The sequence below is a fragment of the Eriocheir sinensis genome, chromosome 9 (assembly GCF_024679095.1).
Source record: "Eriocheir sinensis breed Jianghai 21 chromosome 9, ASM2467909v1, whole genome shotgun sequence".
In the NCBI taxonomy this organism is placed as follows: Eukaryota; Metazoa; Arthropoda; class Malacostraca; order Decapoda; family Varunidae; genus Eriocheir; species Eriocheir sinensis.
This window is the reverse complement of record NC_066517.1, coordinates 10950308-10973103: the sequence shown is the minus strand read 5'-3', so window position 1 is coordinate 10973103 and position 22796 is coordinate 10950308. Positions and strand designations below refer to the sequence as shown.

Genomic DNA, 22796 nt, shown 5'->3' with positions numbered 1-22796 from the left:
GCCGTACACAAAACCATAACACACACACGTTATCATAACTTCTTGCTCCCCCCCTAGTCAGTTTTCTTGCCGTGAGTCGAGGGTATTCAGATATTGATTAAGGGACAGTTTATGTATGTGTAGGGTGAGTTGGGGAGGGATCGTACATTTTTTTTCAAATAATCATTAAAAAAACGAGTGAATTACGTAAAGTTGAAGTGATTACTTTAAAGTATAATCATTTGGCTATATTGTATATGAGGCACAGTTTTGGCATCACAATATTAGGGGGTGAAAATGAGGTAAGAAAAAAATAATAAAAGTATACGGATCGGACGATCCGTACAGGCATATAGGTCCCCAGAAAAAGAAAAAAAATAAGCAATTAAATAAATTACCAATTTGCCACCACATTTCATTATATTGGCTCCAATGATAATTTTAAAGTGATGGGCAACATAAATAGATATGTACAAAACACTGTATGTTGAAATACAAAATGAGGGGTTATTTATTGTGTTCTATTATCTTAAAAAGTACAAAAATATTTAGTATCAAATGGTTTGAATCACATTAGTGTCATCCTACACATCACTAAGCTTAACCCCTTCACTACGGCTGGGCCAAAACAGCGCCCCGCGCCGTATCCGAGATCGCCGCACGCGCCAAATTTCAAATGTCGCTATTGAATATAACAAGCTTTCAGCCATAAACTCAACACAATCATCATGTATTATATATAAAAACATGCAGAATTAAATGGTGCACATAAAGAAACTCGCTATGGACAGGCCAAAACAGCGCCCCGCGCCGTATCCAGGATCGCCGCGCGTGCCAAATTTCAAATGTTGCTATTGAATATAACAAGTTTTGAGCCATAAACTCAACATAATCATCATGTATTATATATGAAAACATGCAGAATTAAATGGTGCACATAAAGAAGCATAAATTAATTGATAATTTTGAGATGTAAGCATAAATATAAAGATAAAATAACTCGTATATTGGCTAAAGCGAGCCAGGATGCAGTATGCGCATCCTCAGATATGGTACGGGGCACACAAGGACGCAGTATACGCGTCCTCGTGTTGAAGGGGTTAACCCCTTCACTCCGGCGATGCCGACGTCGGTGTCTGATGGCCGTCTGACGGCGTCACCGTTTAGTCCTCTTTCTTCCTTTTCTCTTCCATTCCATTAACCCTTTCCATCCGTGACGCAGACCTCGGCGTCACAGTATGGAAAGGGTCAAGAGGAAATGGAAGAGGATTAATCCTCTTCTAAACCTCTCAATCCTCCTCTAAATTCCTCTTAATCCTCTTCCATTTCCTCTTAAGAGGTTTAGAAGAGGATTAAGAAGAAATGGAAAAGGATTAAGAGGATTTTACTTTCCCTAAATTTACTGCTTTTCCCTTCGTAATATTTTCATTTTAGCTAAAATACAATAAGTAATGTGTCAACACTGCAACAAACAACAGTGGCAACACTGGAATCAGAACTCATTACCAGTTCCTCACTCCCGCGTGTTTGAATGGTACTGTCACTGTGTGGGATCTGTATTTTTCTGCGGTTTTTCAGAGTGAAATATCAGTGACAAAGACGTGTTGTGTATATCAGCATGTCCTATAATAACCACTGATCATTGTCAGACAGTGATAAAACCTGGTTGTTGCCACAGACATGATTTGTGATGAGTTTTGCAGTGTTGACTTGATCTTTGAAATGAGAAACATGGCTGGCTGATGCCCGCTCAGTGCATGGCATGATTCATGGTGGGTTCTGTATTTTAATAACTTATGTGCTGATGGGTAAAAATCTGACTGACTGATATTATAGTGAATACGAGCAACAACATTGTGTTGTGTTTTATCAGCATTCAGCATGCTGTATAATGACGAGTGATCATTGTTGGTCAGAAAGTGACAAAACCCCGGTCATTGCCACATACAAAGTGTGATGAGTTTTGAAGTGGTGTTTCTGTATTGAGTAGTATGATGCATGGCAGGATCCTGCTATTTTAACAACTTTTGTGCTGAATAGTGATTATAATGAACTTGTTGGATTTGTGTTGTGGTATAAACTGTATAATGCAAGGGCTGCACGTTTAAAAGATATAGAGATTGTACCCAATCCTCACCCTAATCCTAAGTCCTAACCCAAATCCTAATCCCTTCCCAACCTCCTGAGACCCCCGCACAACCCCCGCATACTATACCGCCCAAATGCGGCTCTCTGCGGATTCGTGACTTGAAAACTTGAATACGTACGATAAATATATTATGTGACTGTGGTCCATGTGGGAAACTGATCAGCTATCGTTGTGATGCACGACGCCAAAAGTTACACCGCCAGGTGCCACCTACGAGGTGCTGTGCCTGTAAATATATGTTTCTCCGTTTGCACCGACTGGGTCATGACTGACTGACGTAGTCGATTTTGATCATTTATTGCATGACAACTAAAAATAACATAATTAATAGTTACTATTGCCGGTTTCCTTCATTACTTCATCCCAAATAGGTATAGCTCCCAGCTATCTGAACACAGTAATATTATAATAGGCTATAATAATAATATTAATATGATAAGCTAAAATGATAATAATATAATAGGCTACCTTTATAAAATATTACATTAGGATATCTTAATGATATAATAGGATATAGTAATTATAATGATATAATGGGGGGTTACCTATGTTAATTTTAATATAATAGGCTGAAATAATATTAATATAATTTGCTATAACGATAATAATAATAGTAATAATACCTAATAATAATAATAAACTAACTACCAAAGAACTATGCACATACTACAGGTTTGACCAGTTTTCCATGAGACTGCTTTGCTATTGAAAATAATTGTGAGCCGTGATTTTTTATATTTTTTTTATTTATTTATTTTTTACTGTTGACTACTAGCCCGCAGGCCATGGCGCTGCTTCGCTTACCGGCCGCCTCCGGCAAAATTTCACTCACAAAAGTTTGTCCAGGGGCCTCCAGTCAGTCTGTTACGCCACTGGTTTACTTCCGCTCATTTGTTTCGTTCCCTCTGGATCGCTCGTTTCGGATTCGCTTCGCACGTCTCAGTTTACTCCCTTAGAAAGTGATGTAGGTAGCTGATTCAGAGGTTTAAGGATTCGCAGCCTGCCTTTCCTGCAGACACCACTCCAACCTCTTTCCTTGCGTGTGTCTGGGTGTCGTGATGGATAAAGGACACTCTCTTGGATATATCCAGTGAGTTTGCTGTGTCCAGTAACAGTGAATGAGATGTGGACGACCCACAGCTCACTACGGCCGGGCCAAAGCAGCGCCCTACGTCGTATCCGGGATCGCCGCGCGCGCCAAATTTCAAATGTCGCTATTGAATATAACAAGTTTTGAGCCATAAACTCAACATAGTCATCATGTATTATACAGGTAACTCACGATTTACGCGAGTTTGGTTTACGCGTTTTTTTAAATAACGCGGGGTCCAAAATCCAAAAAGAAAAAAAATATTTACGTTTTTCCCACTTATACGCGATATTTTATGGAGTGGCCACCAGATGTCTCACGCAACTGGACCCACATAGCGCCGCGGCCACACAGCAGAGCTCAGTTCTTCCCGCGCGCCACTTGAACAACAATACAGTACCCACGCTGCCACGCTACTCAACAATAGGGGTGGGCAGTTACCGGTACTAACGGTACTAGCTATATGGTACAGTACCGGTACCAGACTGCTCGGTACCGGTACCAATACTAGCTAGCCACTCATGGTGTCCCTTATTTCTTCCTCACACGAGTGAGGCTGAGACTGAGTGTCTGAGTGGATATCTCGGTGATATGGATATTCTCTCTCTCTCTCTCTCTCTCTCTCTCTCTCTCTCTCTCTCTCTCTCTCTCTCTCTCTCTCTCTCTCCACTGAATGAAGTGAATAAGCATATTATTCCCACCATCACTCGTAGGTTATGACAGAGAACTAGGCAAGACACAATTCACACGTTTCTGGTGACACGCGCCATGCAGCTGTTTGTTGTGTGGGTGTGGTTGTGTGGTTTGTAAACAATGCAAATGGCGGCCGGGCTGGTATTGCGCGAAATATCTCCTCGTACAAGACTCATGATGTACAGTTTCTGATATCATATTTACCCCATTATTCTCACTAATATTAATAATTAATAATGAACACATGGATATTTTTTTCCAATATGATTTTTTATGTAGCTTGTACTGCTCCTTTGTCATACAATCAAGCCACCTGTGACATCAAGATCAAGATCATACAAATGGCGCCCGACGGAAAAACGGAATAACAGCAAGGCATGGGCAATCCTCCATCGATTTCAATTTTGTATAGTAGTTATTAGATCGCCCTGTATTCTATGGTAACATATTATAAGACAGCTACGGACTATGAAGGATTATATACAATGATAAAGGAAAGTTTGCCGTTGTTATTGGATAAGACAAAAAACAGACCCTTAAAAACACCCCAAAGAAGGAAAAAATCATTAAAAATTTGTACATTCGGCGTACAAGGCGCAGGGCTAAACTTTCAGGCATTTTTTTGAGAAAAAGGTGTGCGCTATGCGCTGAAAAATACGGTATTTATTTTTCGACAGAAACCTACCTCTTGGTTGATTTACATTGTTTTTGATTTACGCGACCTCTCCAAGAACGCAATACTCGCGTAAATCGAGAGTTACCTGTATAAGAAAACATGCAGAATTAAATGGTGCACATAAAGAAACATAAATTAATTGATAATTTTGAGATGTAAGCATAAATATAGAGATAAAATAACTCGTATATTGGCTAAAGCGAGCCAGGACGCAGTATGCGCGTCCTCGGATATGGTACGGACGCAAGGTATAATGCGGTCCTCATGTTGAAGGGGTTAAGGGGAGATTTTAATGACTACGTATTTGTAAGTTTACACATATTACAGTACAATTTATAGTATATGTAGCTGATGAATAATGGTACTTATGATATTTTATGCTGATCTATGCTTGTATATATCATCCTTTTCTTAATAATGGCCAAATTGTCCATGGGCAGTCCGTAAATGTTTGGAGTGGTGCCGTGAAATTTCTTAGCAGCTGCTTTTGTGCCTTTGTGTGCTTGTGTGGGGGGAAATCCACGAATATGCAAATCCATGAATAGTGAACCCTCAAGTATGGGGGGGACAGGTGTATTCTTTAAAACTTTATCTATATAGGGCTAATTTCCCCTCTCCTGTACAAGCCCATTTGGTTAATCTCCACCTCTTCTTCACGTTTGAATCCTCATCATATAATCTGTTGACTTTTTGCTTTTCATTTCTTTTTCTCATATTTTTAGAGGAGCTGAGTAGTGCTGAGAGTATGTAGATTGATGTAGTTCAGGAACTTGTAGAGAAAGGATGATGATGAGGCATTGGGGAGAGCTGTTGGGGTGGAAGTGTCATGTCACAACCCACCAGGCAGGCCAAAGAAGATGTGGAGGTAATGCGTTGAAGAGGATTTGGCAGCATTAGGCATTGGAGAGGCTGAGGCAATAGACATAAATATTTGGGAGTGTATCACTGACTGTCAAACCTCACAAGAGATTATGGAAAAACCTGACATAAAACAGAAGATGATGATAATGATTGACGTTTATATATATATCTGCAATGACCACCATATAATTTGTACATCTCCAGTGAATTTATGACTAAACTTTTTTGGTGCACTATTCTGTGTCCTCCAAATTCTTCCTCTCTATCTTCCTTTGTTACTCATTTATGTCTTTGAAACTTACTTTTTTCACTATTGCTCCTCCCTTTCCCACTCTACTGATGCAGGTCTGATTGTGTCCAGTACATGATTAACTGTCTTAACTTTTGCCTCCCATTCACTCGTTTTCTTTTCATTTTATTTCCCTGTTTCATCTTCCTTTATCCTCCTGTGTTTCTCTAAATTGCTTTCTCACTTCTTGGTCACCTCTTTCACCACCTGCATTTTTATTATTTTATCATTACTCACTTTCAATCCCAATTTCTTAGTTTCTCTATACATTTCTCATTATTTAAGCTTCTTTTTTGCTGCCCTTTCTCACTTCATTCATTTTAGTGTCTCTCCATCATCATCATTTTTTAAAGCACTGCTTATCTAGTCTTTGATGTCTTCACTTTGGTTAAAGCCTCCATAATCCATTGCAAACAACAATAACTTTCTTATTTATTGAGCTAGATCATTGATTTTGTTTTTACAATAAAGCTTGAAATGTGTTCTACATGCTTTTTAAATAGTTTTGTGAGAATCACATATCATTTTCAAAGATGTGCACATTAATATAAAAGTCTAGGTTGTTTAATCTCTGATGAAATTTTGAGGGCATTTCATGTCACAGAAATAGAATAAGTATGATGTTTTTCAACTCTGTATTAAACATAATATTCCCCAACCTTTTAAATCATGCCTTCGTGTTGCAAGGGTTACTATCCCTATGTACAAATCTGCAGTTCAAACCCTGGCCTAGGAAGTCATCATGCAGCCCACCCAGACCTGATGTTACACTGGCCCTATGTTGGGTTAAATGGGTTCTCTCCCACCACAGGTCAATGGAACACAGATTGGCACCACTGCCACCCTCATTTATAGTGTATGCTCCCAATTTAACCTTTACTTTTCAATCACCACTGACCTCCATCCCATCTATGTCCAGACACCACAGATGTACACAGTCTATATCACATTCATTCATTCCATTATTACTAAATACTGTTTTAGTTTCTTGCAGTGCTAGTTTCATTGTTAATGAGAATAATGAGGATTATGGTCATAATATACATAGTATTAACCCCCAGCCACCCCCTCTTAACATGGGAATGTGGCTCACTGACTCAGTCAGCAGCTGTAAGTTAATCTCTGACATGTTTTTGCATATCTTTTAACCATATTGACAGTCTGGAAAGGTGGCTTCCTCCAACACCAACGGGTAGACAGAATCTATAATGTGCTATTTCCATGGAAAAAGAGCATCCGGCCGGGGTGGTCAGTTACCCCCTCTTAATGTGGGGCGTTTCAAATGAGCTACACTTCTATGGTCCCATCTCTGATGTCTTATTTGGTAAAGTGGCTTTTAAAGCCATTTATTTCAGTTTTCTGTTTGAACATCCTCATTCTCCAGGCTGTTCCACTGATCAATGCATATATTGGGAAAGTATATATCTTGATATCTTTGAAGTATCTTTTCTCTTCAACTTTCTTTCTTGTCTACTAGTTGCTTGCCATCCCTTGAAAAGTATTTTCTTTCAATTCTGTATCCTCCCTTTATTACCCTGAACACTGTAATAGGCACACCTAACATCACCAAATGTGTGGTACAAACTTAGCGGAGGGACTATTTTATGCCGCCATTAGGCGGTAATGGGCTAAAGAGTAGCCTATCCGAATATTTTGTTTTTATTTATTGATTCACGAGACATTCTAGAGTTAAATCAAAGTATGTGCTTATCTTTGTAATCATTCATACACACACTGGTAATATTTCTGTGGAGTCTGATTCACTTATTTGAGTGAAATTCTATTGTGATAAACAGTCACAAATTCGTGTCACTAGTAAAAATGAAACTTGTAAGTTTTGCCTCCATGAAATATACACATAGATAAATATGAAAGCTCACAAAGTCACAATAAGTGACATCACCTGCTTTGCGCAGTAAAAATATGCTTATTTAGGTATCTTATACCCGCAAAATGGCGTGCACTTCTGCCTCGGGCCATAGACTGTTGCCAGATTGTCGTACTCAGCCGCTTATATTTCCCGACTTCCTACCCTAAAACTGTCTTCTGGGCTCCAATAATGAAACTCATTTATAGTTATTGTTAAAAGAGTTAGATCCTGATGGTACTTGGCAATAGTTAGGTGTCAGAAACCGGTAAATACTATGCTCTGAATACGATAATCTGGCAACAGTGGATATACGTATTTGCATATTATTGTTCTGTTGTTTAGTCAATGTTCTGTTCAAGAAAGAGAATACTTATAATTTTAGTTAGTTTTTGGTTATAAGGATTCTTTACGAAATACAATTATAATATTACCGCCTATAAGTTAGGAAACGTTTTGAATCCTGGATCGGCTATGGTGATGTTAGGTGCACCTATTAAGTTCCCTCTCCTCTGTCTTTTAAGGGTGGCAATCCCCATCCTTTCAGTCTTCCTTGTATGTTAAATCTATCATGCTAGGTACCATCTTGTTTTCTGCTCTTTGTATTCTTTTGATCTTGCTCATGTGACCAATGTAACAAGATGTTATCATTTTTTAGTTTAACTTTCTCATTGATACTGAAAATTGGATGAGAATAGTGATTAGAACATATGGTATTTCAAGCTTCCTTCTGATCTAACTCTTAATATCTCTAACTTAAGTATGAATGTCTATGTAAATGGATTACATTATTGTCTCAGATGTATATCCACAACTGAAGCAGATAACAGAAGGCAGAAAATGATTCACTGATATGATCTGATGGTGACAGGTCTTGTAAGGTTCATAATGTTTGGCTGTAGAGAGGTATTTTTGAGTTCAAGGCTATAAGTTGGTCTATAATAGAAAAAAAGAAAAAGAACCAATGCAATGTGTTGCATTCAGAATTAGGAACCTCTTGAAGAGAAAAGAGTATGGCATCAGGACAGCATATGGGTTCTAATATTCCATTTTGCATGTACCATCAGCATTAATTGGCTTGAGGTTTTAGTGGCAGTGAGGCTGGAGAGACTTCGGAAAGAGGCCAGCGTGGGTCACTTCTGGGGAGCCGTGCGGCTGGCGGCGGCCCTCCTCAGGAAAATCTACCCGTCTGTGACGCACATTACTACTATTTTGGTGCAGGGCTGTCAGGTGATGTGATGTGGTGGTGTCTCTTCTCACTCACCTTGTGCTGTGCTAAACTTGCTGTGTTTCTTGCATCAATGTGGAAAACAATTGCAAAATGGGATTCCAAGGCTTAATGAAGTAGTGTTCAAAAGAGGCTTTACTAGGAAAAGTTTGCTATGCTTGTATTGGCATTCTTACATAGAGTTTATAGAGCAAGCTTTCCCTTTTGCTTGCCTGTCAGAGTTAGTTTTGCAGCCTTATTGGCAACACTAGGAAACACATCAAGGCTATGAAACCATTGTCATTCGGGATTTTAGTTCAGTTGCTTGATTTGTAATTACAGTGCATATCTTACAGAAAATGCTGGACAGACACCTGACTCGGCAGATATGATTGTTGGAAAACAATAACTACCTAATCTTATTGTTTATTAACACCAATTTGTTTTAACCCCTCATCAGCCTTTAGTTATGTCACGTCCACTAGCTCACTCCAACTGCTTGTCCATGTCTGCTGGGTCTGGTGCCTAGCATACTTCTACAGTGTGCAGTGTAATTCAAATTCAAGGCAGAAGAACAATATTGGTATCCTCCACTGAACATTCAGAGAAATTTATTCATCACTCCTCAAAGGCATTAAAGTGAAGCAACACTTCCTTCACTGAGCTTGTGTCTCCCACTGAACATGAGATGAATCTTTCTGCCTGTGGGGAACAGCCTGGAACTGAGGTGGTCATTTCAGGGCTAGGAATACAGCTCAGCTGTTTGCATCATCATGGCCCTGTAGCATGCAAAAGAATGGAGCAGATAGAAACTTACACCAACACTCACTCAACAAAACTTACACCATGTACATAAATAAATACATGCTATTGTGTCAGCCAAGACCGGGCTAGGATCACATCTCACCTGCCTGCATCTACATGTCCCTGTGGCATGCATGGGAATGGAACACTAAACACACACTCACACACACACATAGTCGAGCAGTCGAGCGAGTTGGACGTGTTGTGAAGAGCTCCCCACTCCCTGTGCTGTTGTCATCTGCAGACCGGTTGTGTTTTTGTAGGGTCTGGGAGATGTTCTGAGTGAGCCCGTCTCCTGTTTAAGCTGGTATAGGATGAGTGGGGGGATGAGGGGTAGCAGATACTGAAAATAAGAGGAAGAGGAACTGAAACATGACCAAAAATACGGGAGGTAGCTATGGGAGATAGTGATGATAGCGAAGATGACTGTTACGAAACTATCGAGCCTAGTTTTTCTGGATTTGGTAGTAAAGAGTCTGCTTTGTACAGAAGAGTGCTGTTGATGGAGAATAAACTAAAGTGCATTGGAAAAGTGAAGTTCATGGAGGAGGAAGACATGCAAGGCAAGAAGATGCACAGTGATCTATGGTGAAGAGTGTGCAGTCTAGAGGACAAAATAACTAGTTTAAGAAAATGAGGAGTTGAAAGAGAAGTTGGCGAAATATGAAAAAAACGATGAAGGAAGGACTTGTCGTCGTAAGAAAGGAAAATGAAGACCTGAAAGCGATAGTGGGCGAGGAAGAAAAGAGATTAAGAGAAGAAGTGTTGGATGAAATGAAGACCTGGAAAGTAGAACATGAAAAAGCTAATGTAAACTTCAAGGAAGTAATTGAAAAGCATCTGAAAGAAGAGAAGGAAAATGTAGAAAAAGAGGTGGTTAAAGTTTTTAAAAAAATGAAAATTTAGTAAGGGATGTGGCGGATAAGAAAAAGTGTAATGATATTTGGGTTAAAAGAGAAAAATAAAACGTTTAAAGCAAGAAGGGAAAAGGAAGAACTAAAATCAGTGAAGGACTTACTGAAGAACCTGAATGATGAAGAATTACATAACCTTGAGGAGGAGGTGGAAGAGATCGTTAGGGTGGGTCCTTATGTAGAAGGTAAAACTAGACCAGTTAAATTAAGATTAAAATCACAGCTAAGGGAAATAGATGAATGTAAGGAAATATATATAAAGAGAAATAGAAATGAAGAAGAAAGGAAAAAATGGAATGAAATGCAAGCAAAGGTAAAGGAGAAAAATAGTGCAAGATCAGAAGAGGAAGAAAAAATATTTTTTAGAGAGTTTTGGGGGACAGGGTGAAGAAGTGGTACATAAAGGCGCGGCCACACTTGCCCTAGAACATTGCTCGAAACAATGTTCGACGCATGAAGGAAACATGTCTCTAACTTTGTCACGGACGTGTTCGAGGCACTAGCGTCCACATCATGTTGGCAGCTCTGCCTGTGACATGGTGGTAGCACTGGTGTGGACGAGGCTTCGAGCTGCTGACATGTATCATCCACACCATTCAAGCGACGGCAGTGCATGGTGTGGACAATGGAGTGGACCAAGGAGCAGACATTCGTGTTGATTGAACTGTATCAGTCACACCCAGTGTTATGGGATCCAACAGATCCAACATACAAGAACAAAGTGAAAAAACTAGACGCTTGGAGAAGCATCTCACAGGCCCTGGCAGTAGAACGAGCCGAGGTAGAAAAGAAGATGAAAACTTTGATTGGCCAGTTCCGGAGGGAGCAGAAAAAAATGAATACGAAGTCTGGAGCTGGAACGGGCAATGCATATATAAGCACATGGTTTGCCCCTTCCTTACATTATCCTTACCTTCACGTATTCACTGAGGCCGCTCATAAGTGCTTCACACACTTCTGGCACTATCTGTGAAATACTCTGCTTGGATACTTTGAAAAGGTAGCTGAGACTGCGATATGAATCGCCTGTTATCAGATATCGTAGTGTTACTGCCAGCCGATCAGTGCTCGAAATTGGTTTTCTGAGCCTGGTTTCCACTTTGGTAATAGTAGGTCCAATTATGTTGAGTATGTGCTCAAAGTCTGCCTTCGACATCCTGAAGAAATTTGAAAAGGATGCACTGTCCCCGAGTTGAGCCGGCAACAATCCAACGTCATCTCCCATCAGCTCATTGAGGATATTGTTCCTTTCACCAGTGTTTTTTTCTCTAAGCGTTGGACGCATCCAAAATCGGCGACGATATCTTCCCCGTTGTCTCTGCTGTGTAAATAGTATCACCGTAGCTGCAGCGGCCAGTAGCGCGTCTTCCCTCGTCGCCATGGTGCTGGGTAGTGACTGAGGCAAGTGTGGACCACTTCACTATTTCACCTCTTGTTTCCAGCATGTCCATGACTTTGCCCCAAACAGTGGCCGAAACACTGTCCCAGTACTGTCAGTGACATGTTGCTAGCGTGCGTGTAACATGTTTTCTTCATGCGTCGAGCAGTGTTTCGGGCAATGTTCTAGGCAAGTGTGGCCGCGCCTTAAGGGAAAAGCCAAAATTGAACAGAAACTAGACAAAACTGGAACAACTAAGGGTTTAAGTGTGATGTACACAAACATAAATGGGATAATATCTAGAAAATTGGAATTACAAGATTACATAAAGGAAAAAGAACCCAAGATTGTGTGTTTAACATAAACAAAGCTAAAAGGGGAAATTCAAATAATGTTTAACAGTGACTACAATGTATGGAGGAAGGATAGGAGGGGTAAAGGTGGTGGAGTGATGAGAATGACGAGAAAGGACTTGTTGGTGAAATCAGTAATATCTGGAGAAGGAAAGGCAGAAATAGTAAGTGTTAACTTGAAGAATAAAAACAGAGAAATGCTAACGCTAATAGCAACTTATGTACCACCAAAAATAAACTCATGGAACAGAGAAGAATATGAGACAATGATTGAGGATACCATTCAGTGTTTGAGTAGGTTACTCAAAGCAAATAAAAGAGTCTTGTTGGTTGGGGACTTTAACTGCAAAGAGGTAAACTGGGAAACATTCGAAGGTGGAGGAAATGAGACGGCATGGGGGGAAGGATTTCTAAAATTGACTGAAAAATTTAATGATGCAGTGGGTGACTGAAAATACAAAATACTGGAGTGATGACGAACCAGCAAGACTGGACCTGGTACTGACGAAGGGAGTGCACCTGTTAAATGAATTAAGATATGTGTGTCCCATGGGAAAAAGTGATCATGTAATAATAGAGTTGGAAACCGATGAGGAAGTCGCTGAGGAAGACGAATTATATAAAGGAAAAAAGGAGAAACTACAGGAAAGTGGTCAGAAAATTGTAAGAAATTTTATGAAAAACTGGACTGGGAAAAGTTAAAAAGGACAAACGAGGTGCAGGAAAAGTATGATATTTTCATAGAGGCAAATGAGACAGGAGTCAAAAAATATGTCCCATTATATAAGCCAATAGAAAGAGGAAAGCAAGAGTGGTTTAATGCAAGATGTGCAGGTGCAAAGAAAAAAAAGAGACAAAGCATGGAAAAGATTGGAAAGAAATGAGAACCAAAGGAATAAATAAGACTTTAAGATAGCAAGAAATGAATATGTGAAAATAAGGAGGGAAGAAGAGAAAGGATACGAAAAGGATATTGTTGAAAAGTGTAAAGAGGAACCTAAATTATTTTATAGATTTTTAAATGAAAAAATCAAACCAAAGGAAAAAATAGAAAGACTGAAAGATGGAAATATGATAATTGAAGATCCCAAAGACATGACTGAGCATCTAAACGAGAGGTTTCAACAAGTTTTTACAAAAGAATCACAGTTTAATGAACCACAAGATGATAAGATAAATGTTCAGATGGATGAAGTGATAGTAACTAAAGAAGAGATATATATAACAATGGAGGAGCTGGAAGAGAGGAAAGCAATAGGACCGGATGGAGTTTTAGGTTTTATTTTGAAAGAATGTAGAAATCAGCTGGTTGGACCGGTATATGACATCATAAAGTGCTCAATATCAACTGGTAACGTACCTAAGGAATGGCGAATGGCTGAGGCGGTCCCTATATATAAAAGCGTAAAAAAGGAAGAACCTCTGAACTATAGACCAGTATCATTGACCAGTATAGTTTGTAAAATATGTCAAAAAGTAATAAAAAAATAATGGACAAAATTTCTAGAACACAATATAATTACAGAAAAACAGTATGGCTTTAGACAAGGGCGTTCATGTGTAACAAACTTATTGATGCTAGAGAGTGACGGACACAACACTGGAGAGGGATAAATAAAAATAGAAGAGGATTGAAAAGGAAAAGGAAAACTGTATGGAAAGTTACTTAAAGGGAAGAGAAATGAGAACAATGGTAAAGGACATGAAATCAGAATCAAGAAATGTAGATAGTGGGATGCCTCAAGGATCAGTACTGGCACCAATGCTTTTCCTAGTATATATAAATGATATGCTGGAGAAAGTAAGTAGTTACATGAGCTTGTTTGCAGACAATGCAAAATTGGTGAGACACATAAGAAATAGTAAAGACTGAAATTCTTCAAGAGGACCAAGTAAATAAGATTTGGGACTGGAGTAAGAAATGAGAGATGGAGTTCAATGTGAAGAAATGTCATGTAATGGAAATGGGAAAGAGTGAAGGGAGACCAAAATGGACATATAGAATGGGAGATGGAGAAATATTAAAAGTTCAAGAAAAGAGATCTGGGAGTGATAATACAAGATAATCAACAGTCAGAGAGTCATGTAAATAGGATATTCAGAGATACATATAGAATGGTGAGAAATATAGGAATAGCATTCCACTACATGGATAAAGATATGATGAAAAAGATGATTACCACTATGATTAGACCAAATTTGGAATATGTGGAAACTGTGTGGTCTCCCCATAAGAAGAAACACGTGAAAAAACTAGAAAGAATACAAAGGATGGCAACGAAGATGGTTCCAGAACTGGAGGGATTGTCATATGAAGAAAGGTTAAAGGAAATGGACCTGCCAACACTGGAACAAAGAAGAGAAAGGGGGGACCTAATACTAATTTACAAATTGTGGAATAAAATGGAAGAAGTAGATAACGAGGAGTTGCTACTAAGAGAAGTAAGAAACACCAGCAACACACGAGGACACAGTAAAAAACTGAGAAAAGGAAGATGCTTGAGAGACATAAAAAAACATAGCTTCCCGCAAAGAAACATAGATGTTTGAAACAGACTAAGTGAGGATGTAGTATTGGCGAAGAGTGTGCACAACTTTAAGGAAAAACTGGACAAGTACAGATATGGAGACGGGACCACACGAGCGTAAGCCCAGGCCCTGTAAAATTACAACTAGGTAAATACACACACACACACACACACACACACACACACACCTAGTTTTGGTGTGTGATGTAAATATTTGTCCTGTTTTTTTATCTCTGTTTCTGCTGTCTGTAGGTGTACCTATAGTACATTATATCCCTCAGTTAAGATTTCTGTTATTCTCCTTGTAAGAAATCATATGAAATTAAATATTGTATGGATTACAATGGAACAGTAACGGGCAAATTTAAAACTGAGGATGCTCTAGCTCATAGCAGGATAAATGCCCTTGTGTATTTGAGCAGCCTTATCTGTGAAAATTATAATTTTCCACAACTGAGTTAATTGAAAATACTATGGGATCAGTGAGTAAATGTCAGAAAGTGTGAAGATGAAAGTTTTTATGAACCAATGTCCAGCTTTACAGAGTTCTTTCACTTCCTGTTGCAGCTTTTTATCTAGAATACTGCACATTATTGTTTGGGTTTTGGATGATGTTTCTCTTTGGTAGTTAAGGGTACAGGAAGTGCTTAAACTTACACTAGTCTCCCCATTTTGCTTCTGAACTGGCCCGCAATCCACTGCAGAAGAACCATACTGCATTACTTATTATACATGAGTTTATGATTCAGTAAATTTGTTGATGAACACATACAAACTAGCCATTGATTTTTGTAGGCAAGATAACACAAGTGAGCAAAATAACTTCAAGGAAAAAGATACACTGTGGGAAAGACTGAGAGCTGCAGGAAGGAGAGAGATAAACAGTACACCAAAAATAACCAACCCAAGGCTGGGCATCCTTGATCTGTGTCTTTGTCTACATCTGTTTGTGGAAAATCAGCAAACTAAAAGCAATGCTTGAGAAATGGTTACGGGTGCAGATGTTGGTACAGATCACAGACAAATTGGATGCCTGGCCTACACTTACCTCAAATCATACCAAGACTCATTTGACTACCACTTTATTGGTAAGGACAGCCACAAGCCTTGCAAAACAATGAGGTTATGCTGTCCTGGTAACATATGCTCTTCTTTACCTGTTCTCTGAATCTCCTAACTGATGCATAACTTCTATATGCATGCTGCCCCTCCTACTCCAGTGGGAGATCGGGTCTGTGCCCTCCTCCGCCAGGCCTCCTCCCTTCGCTACTGGCGCACGGTGCGAGAATGCACTGCGTTACTCTCCAAGGAGGTGGAATCTATCTCGCCTTACATCACAACTGTCTTGGTATCTGGAAAGCAGGTAATGTGAGGAGAGGAAGCATTTGCCGCAACATTCAAGAAAGGAATTTTAAAGTCTACATGTAAATACTATAAATGTGGTTCTTTGTGTATAGTTCTAATACTGTACTACATTAACAGTACTCATTGAAATACTGTGTAAACCATATTTACAATCTCCATACGATCCACTTGTAGTAATGTATATAGCATGGCTTTAAAGGAGAAAAATCTGCAGATATAAAAAATGAGTACAGTATGAAATTATATAAATACATAAGTATTTTGTAGTTTCAATTTAAAAGAGGACTGAACAGTTGTCAGATTTTGGTTATCAGGAGGCTGTGAAAAGAAAGTAACTGAAGCAAATGTATGTGAGTTCAGTAGAGCTTTAAACTTAAAAACAAGCAAACACCACAACTGGAACCATATGGGCTGCATAGTTGATTGGTTTAGAACATTTACAAAGCTTTGATGCTGCTGTAGTTGCTATGTGGTATTTTATGTGAAAACATGGTTTGCTCATGCTGTCCTGGTGTGACATGTTTCACTTTCACTTTTTTGGATTTTTAAGTATATGAAGTGCACTTCAAATATTTGAAATATAATTTTTTTCTCAACCCAGTTAAGAAATGTTGGTTTCATGTTGAAAGTTTCAAATTTCGAAGGTACGTAAAATAAAATGTGTTCATACTTCATCTTAGGTTTATGTTGATGATGATTATTTATTTTTTTCAAATGAGTATAGGAACCATACTGGTATAAAAGTTGCATTATTTTCTCACCAAATTTCACAAATTCCATGACTATACAGTACCCTCTCAAATTTTGCGCTATCCGAGTTTACCGATCCTTGAGTTTTGTGTTTAGTCCTAAATTCTCACCATCCCGACTTTAGCGCATTATCGCCCTGAGTTTCACGCTGCCTTGAAATGTGAGGGTCATGTCTACCTACTGTTGGCGTCACGCTCGCTGCCTTAAAAGGTGGTGTCACGCTGACCGTTTTCATCCAACCATTGGGGCTACAGGCAACTGCGGGTGCCTGTATGCCCAACCAGGAGCGAGTTGTCGATTGTTTGTGCGAATGAAAAACGGTTGTAGGTACGAGCATGGGTATGTGGGTACCGCGCGGCTTTATGTAAACAAACAGACGATGGCAGTGGTTAAGAAGTGGGGAGCAGTGGCAGATGGCCCACCAAGAGACTCGTAAAGTGGACTGGCAGAGCTGTTTTTTTTACTATTTGCTTGATAAGATAAGAGAACACACCGTGCTGTGGAACCGCAGTTCAAAAAACTTTTTTTCTTCAGTCTATGAAAACTGTAGAAGGATTCCCAGCGTCGGGTTCCTGGCTGTCGTCCCATGAACTACGCATGCTCAGACGTGAATGTAAACAAACAAAGAATTGTTGATAAACAGAGCTGTTCTCACGCATCTCCCGACAGCATGGCCATACTCACTCCGTTTGCCAGCCCCCCACATCATGAATCTATGATGCCCTCAAGCCCTCCTGAAAATCTGCCAAAATTATGGGCCTGCATATGCACATCAAGACAGTTTTGTATTTTGTAAACATGAAGATGCTATTTTCCGTAAATTTACCCATGAATCACTGCATGAAGGCTATTTATTGGCTCAGGAACACAACACCGGTCTTCACAGCACAGTTCTTGGTATTATTCCAGAACATCACCCGTCTCACAGCAAAGAACACCTTGGTGCTATATGAAGTATTTTGTGTCCATACAACACACTGCCTTATTGCTTTTCCGTTGCAAATAGAAGGGGGGTCGAGAGGGGTGAAGTCCCCCCGTTAGGTTGGTTACATTAAATTAGGTTTGGTTAGTTTAAATTTATTCGCCATGCAGTGTGGGGTGGTGGAAATATAAAGTGCAGAACGGGACATGGTGGCGGCGGTCCACAACACGAGGCGGTGTTGCAAGAAACGTCTCCTCACTGAAATAAGTCGTTCTGCTGTTCATGACGCATGCGCTAGGAGAATTCACAGCAGGAAAACATTAATTTTCCTGGTTTTGTTCTAGTTTGTCCACTTGTGATCCTTGGGAGCGGTGACTGAAATATAGAAACAGTAAGCAAGTTGAACCTCTCTCTGCGAACCATTTTGCAGCTGCGGCAGCAGGTTCACATACAACAAGCATTGAAAAGTCAACCATTATATTAGTGATTTAATGATTTGTGACGTAAAGTAAGCAGATTATTTCCTAACACACCAAAAAGTACCAGAAAAAAGTAGGTTCGTCCAATAATGTCCCACAGGTGACGTTCTGGAAATTTACCTAATTCTCTGATGAGGTATGGGTAAGCACTCCTGTCCTCTTGTCTTTGAAGCCATAATCATGCCCACAACCACTTCTTCCTTCCATTTAACTGCAGCAACAAGTCCATAACTTGAGTAACGGCAGCACAAGCTGCGTCAACCTTTACTTTAGCAGACGACCCAATGTGGATACAGAATGACTGTTTTGTTTATGGGCAACTGACCTTGGCAGTGTGTGACGCACATCCTCAAAAGTTGGAGTTCCTGGTTGCCCCTATTGCCAATGCGATTGGAGGAAAAAGGCCCAGTGCGATATCAGCTTATGATCAACCAACAACTCGCTCCCGGTTGGGCATACGGGCAACTGCAGTTGCCCACAGTCCAATGGTTGGAGGAAAAGGGCCAGTATGATACTGCCTCAAGGCAGTGAGGCTGCTGATTGGGTGAGCGCTGTTGATAACATCTTCAGACTAAGTGAATCAAAAGCATGTTTTCAGAACTGCCAGCTAATTGTAAGGCAGCTGCCTTCAATTGCAGCTTCAAAACGAACCATTCTCACTTCTCATTTTCTTCCTTTGACCATGGCACGTACTTTGAGATAGCAAGGTAGGAGAGTCGAAAAAAAAGTCGGCTTCTCCACGGGTCGGAACCAATAAGCACTTTTTCAGTGTTTTCAATAACCCGAGTTTCGCGATCCTCGAGTTTAGCACTATACTTTTGGAACGAAGCAAGCACGAAACTCAGGAGGGTACTGTAGTCATAACAGTAAAAAATTGTCCTTATAAAGGAAATTTAACTATTGGTCTCATGACTAAGATGGAGGGTAACAGTTTGGCTCTAATAACAGCCTGTTTCTGTAACAATAACAATGGGATTTAAATTACCCATTCATGGACAATTAAAAATTATTTATGTATGCAGTCTTGTCAGTTTGCAATTTTCATGTAGATAGTTATTTTCATAAACAGTTTCCAGGAGACTGAGTTAATACTCAATTTTCACTTTGATGTGCAGATATATACATAAAAAACTTTGGACTAGTTAATTTACATGCATCTTAGCTTTGAGGAGAATATTTAAGGATTCTGTTGATCATTTATCTAATAATGCAGCCCTGCATCAACAGCTGACAGTGGGCTATGGCAAGGAGGAGGTGCTACTGGATAAGCCAGTGCAGCCGGGTGGAATCCATGACCTCTTCTACAACACTTCCCTTCAGGTAATATCTCCTCTCCCACCCTTCCTTTACATAAAGACTTTCATTTTAGTTTCCCTTTATTCATTTATAAATACTGCAAAGCCCAATTTGCCTATTGATCAGCTCCATCTGACCAAAACATTACCACCAGTCCTGTGACAATGCCTCGCCACGCCCTCAATCAACGGATCCTTGCAGCTTTTACAGTGATGTGAAGAGATTTAGGCCCCACTCAAAGTGACTTCATATTTTCATTGGACTAATATGATAAATGTTATATCCCTACCCTAACCTGACCAGTGACCTGCTGCCAAAATGAGATCAATAGAAATAAATCCCAAACTCCTTTACTATCAACTTGTTTCAAATGTGTATGGAGTTCAAGAGATTGAAAATGACTATTTACCGAATTACTACTACAAAAATCATTGTCAGTGTACAAGAGGAACTACCACGTGTGGGCCAGAGGGCCTCAGGTTGCTTCCATATTTTCTATCTTGATCTTGATGATAATGCATAGGGCACCTATCATGCAGTTATGAGCTATCTGTTACAATATAGGTTAAATAAGACAATGTACCTGCAGTAATTCGCTCTTTGTCTGGGAAAGCAGCTTGGAGGTCTGTGGTGACACGGCCGTAGATGTACCTCTTTAAAGATTTCTTTGTATAATACAAGCTCTGTACAGTCGACAATAGAGAGTAGTGTCACGGTTTTTCAGAATGTTTAGCCTGGTGGCGGTATCTGGCAACTATACCACGGTGGCGCATTCACTGGCGATGTTAGTGACGCGTATCAGTGTGTACTGTGTGTGTGTGACCGTGAAATTATAATATTGTATAATATTTTATTATATTATAATATATTGTAGTTAGAAATATACCAGATTACATGAATTCAATTTAGAAATGCGATAATGAATGTCTTCTTCATGATGATGATGATGATGACGAGGTAAAACATCACGAACAGTCTGAAACACTTTTTCTTATTAAACTTTGAAAATACAGTGTGCAGTGCTGTCCTTCACAGAGGCAGGCAGTGACTAATGCTCCTTACCATCAAACAGCAAATAGGCTTGAGGGTCTGTTTAACTCGTAGCCTTAATTCCCGTCACCATAAAGCCTCAAAGACAATTCAGGAGATCATTAAAAATCTAAAGTCATTTTTTCGTGAAGATTACATAATATCTAAGTATAAATACGTGTGTGTGTGTGTGTGTGTTTGTGTGTATGTGTGTTTTGAGTGCGAACGCAGCGCGTCGCTGACCCCTTGGCTTGTCGCTGATGGACATATATCCTGTCCCCACCCAGCCTCTCTCTCTCTCTCTCTCTGTGTGAAGTAAATAAGGGCCACTTTCACAGTCACTGTTGTTTTGATTATTACCAATGGCGGCGATCGACACTATAGTTTTCCACATGAAATTGGCCTATGGGGTAGTGGTGGCTGCAGGGAAAGCGACAAGTGTTGAGAGTGTGTGGTAAGGTGTGGGGCGAGACTAACCCCGCAGCCGCCACGAGGTGGTGTTGTAAAGGCAATACCTCCGACACCATCACATCACATCACTACCCATCGGCCAATTTCACGTGGAAATACTAGAGCGGCGATCGCCGCCATTGGTAACGATAAATACAAACAAAATGACTGTGAAAGCGGCCCTAAGTGCATGTTGTGAAGTATAAAAGTGTGGAGAAGGAGGACCTAAGAAGCGATACAAAGCATTACAGGTCAAAAGAGGAAGAAGAAGGTCCACTATACACTGGCCGGTGTTGCGAAAAATATCTTCTCGCTTAAATTAGTCATTCTGCTGTCCACCACGCATGCGCACTGTGGGAATACACAGCATTAAAAGTGTTAATTTGCCTGGATTTGTTCTTTTTTGTCCGCTTGTGGTCCTTGTGAGCAGTGAGGGAAATATGGAAGCAGTAAGCAAGTTGAACCTCTCTGCGAGCTATTTTGCGGCTGCGGCGGCAGTTTACATTCAATAGGCATTGACAAGTCAATCATGATGTTAGTGATTTAATGATTTATAACAGAAAGAGTTAGTAGATTATACCATAACACACAGAAAACTACCAGAAGCTATAGGTTTGTCCAACTGTACCACGGGTGACCGCGAGCAACCACCCTTACTTTAGCAGACGACACCACGTGGATCACAAGCGTGTATTCTGAACTGCCAGCCAATATTGTAAGGCAGCCGCCTTCAACTGCGGCTTCAGGACGACCTGTTCTCACTTCCCATTTTCTGCCTATTAACAATTTATGTATTTTGAGATAACAAGAGAGTAAAGTAAAAAAAAATTGTGATAACAAGGGAGTCAAGTCGAAAAGAAAAAGTAATTTTTTTCCACTGGCCGGAACCAATAAGCGCTTCATCATGTATTTCAATACCTCAAGTTTCATGATCCTCGAGTTTAGCGCTTCACCTTCGGAATGAAGCAAGCGCGAAACTCGGGATGGTACTGTATATCTTTATCAAACCTGAATTTATCTAATCAAAACCTATAACTATTAGTCCTACCCTGCTTTTTTACTACTATAATCTTATTAAAGATGAAAGCCCTTCCTTCATCCATTTATAAAAAAACATGCAGAAGATAACTGACCAAAACTATACTCTTTTCCCAGACTCACAATGTGGTGCAGGCAGTACTACAGCAGGAGGTTGTACTCTACTGTGGAAAGCTCATTGCCACACACACTCACCTCTTCAATGGCATTCTTAACATCAGAATTGGGTATGAAATTTCTTCTTTACTGTTTCCAGTGCATGAGTTGGGCAATTTGTGGCTGTCTTGGTTACCCTTGTTCCTAAAATTAATGTTTTTACACATATCATAGTAAGTATGTCTGAAATAGGCAGAGGTGGGCAAGGTACTGAAAAATAAGTAGTGCAGTTGCGGGGAAGGGAAGGAAGGGGTGAAATTCTCCAGCGTTTCAGCGAAAACGAAAGATTACTAATATAGGAAAGTCATGACGGGAACAGTGAAACATTATTCAAACTGTCTAACATATTAAGAAAAAACACATCAACTGCAACTGTTAATAACGGCTTGCGTGGGAAAGCTTTAAGCCCTGGCATCTCAGGCCTCAGCGAAGAAACTGTGGAAATTTCAACGAGATATTTATAATAATAATGATAATAATAATAATAATAATAATAACAAAAATTATTATTATTATTATTATT

At 39.8% G+C, this 22796-nt stretch overlaps 1 protein-coding gene across 6 annotated transcripts in view; it reads left to right on the top strand.

Annotated features, from left to right (window-relative positions):
• The window catches only part of LOC126995914 (probable phosphorylase b kinase regulatory subunit beta), a gene marked incomplete at its 3' end in the record, with an annotated part of 186756 nt that extends 164412 nt beyond the window's left edge, over positions 1 to 22344 (top strand). For 5 of the 6 annotated variants that reach the window (XM_050855809.1, XM_050855812.1, XM_050855811.1 and 2 more), the window contains 3 exon segments: positions 16009 to 16151; positions 19532 to 19624; positions 22235 to 22344. In XM_050855809.1, the coding sequence (XP_050711766.1) occupies positions 16009 to 16151; positions 19532 to 19624; positions 22235 to 22344 (346 nt within the window). 6 annotated transcript variants of the gene reach the window in all.
• Between the last annotated feature and the right edge of the window lie 452 nt (positions 22345 to 22796).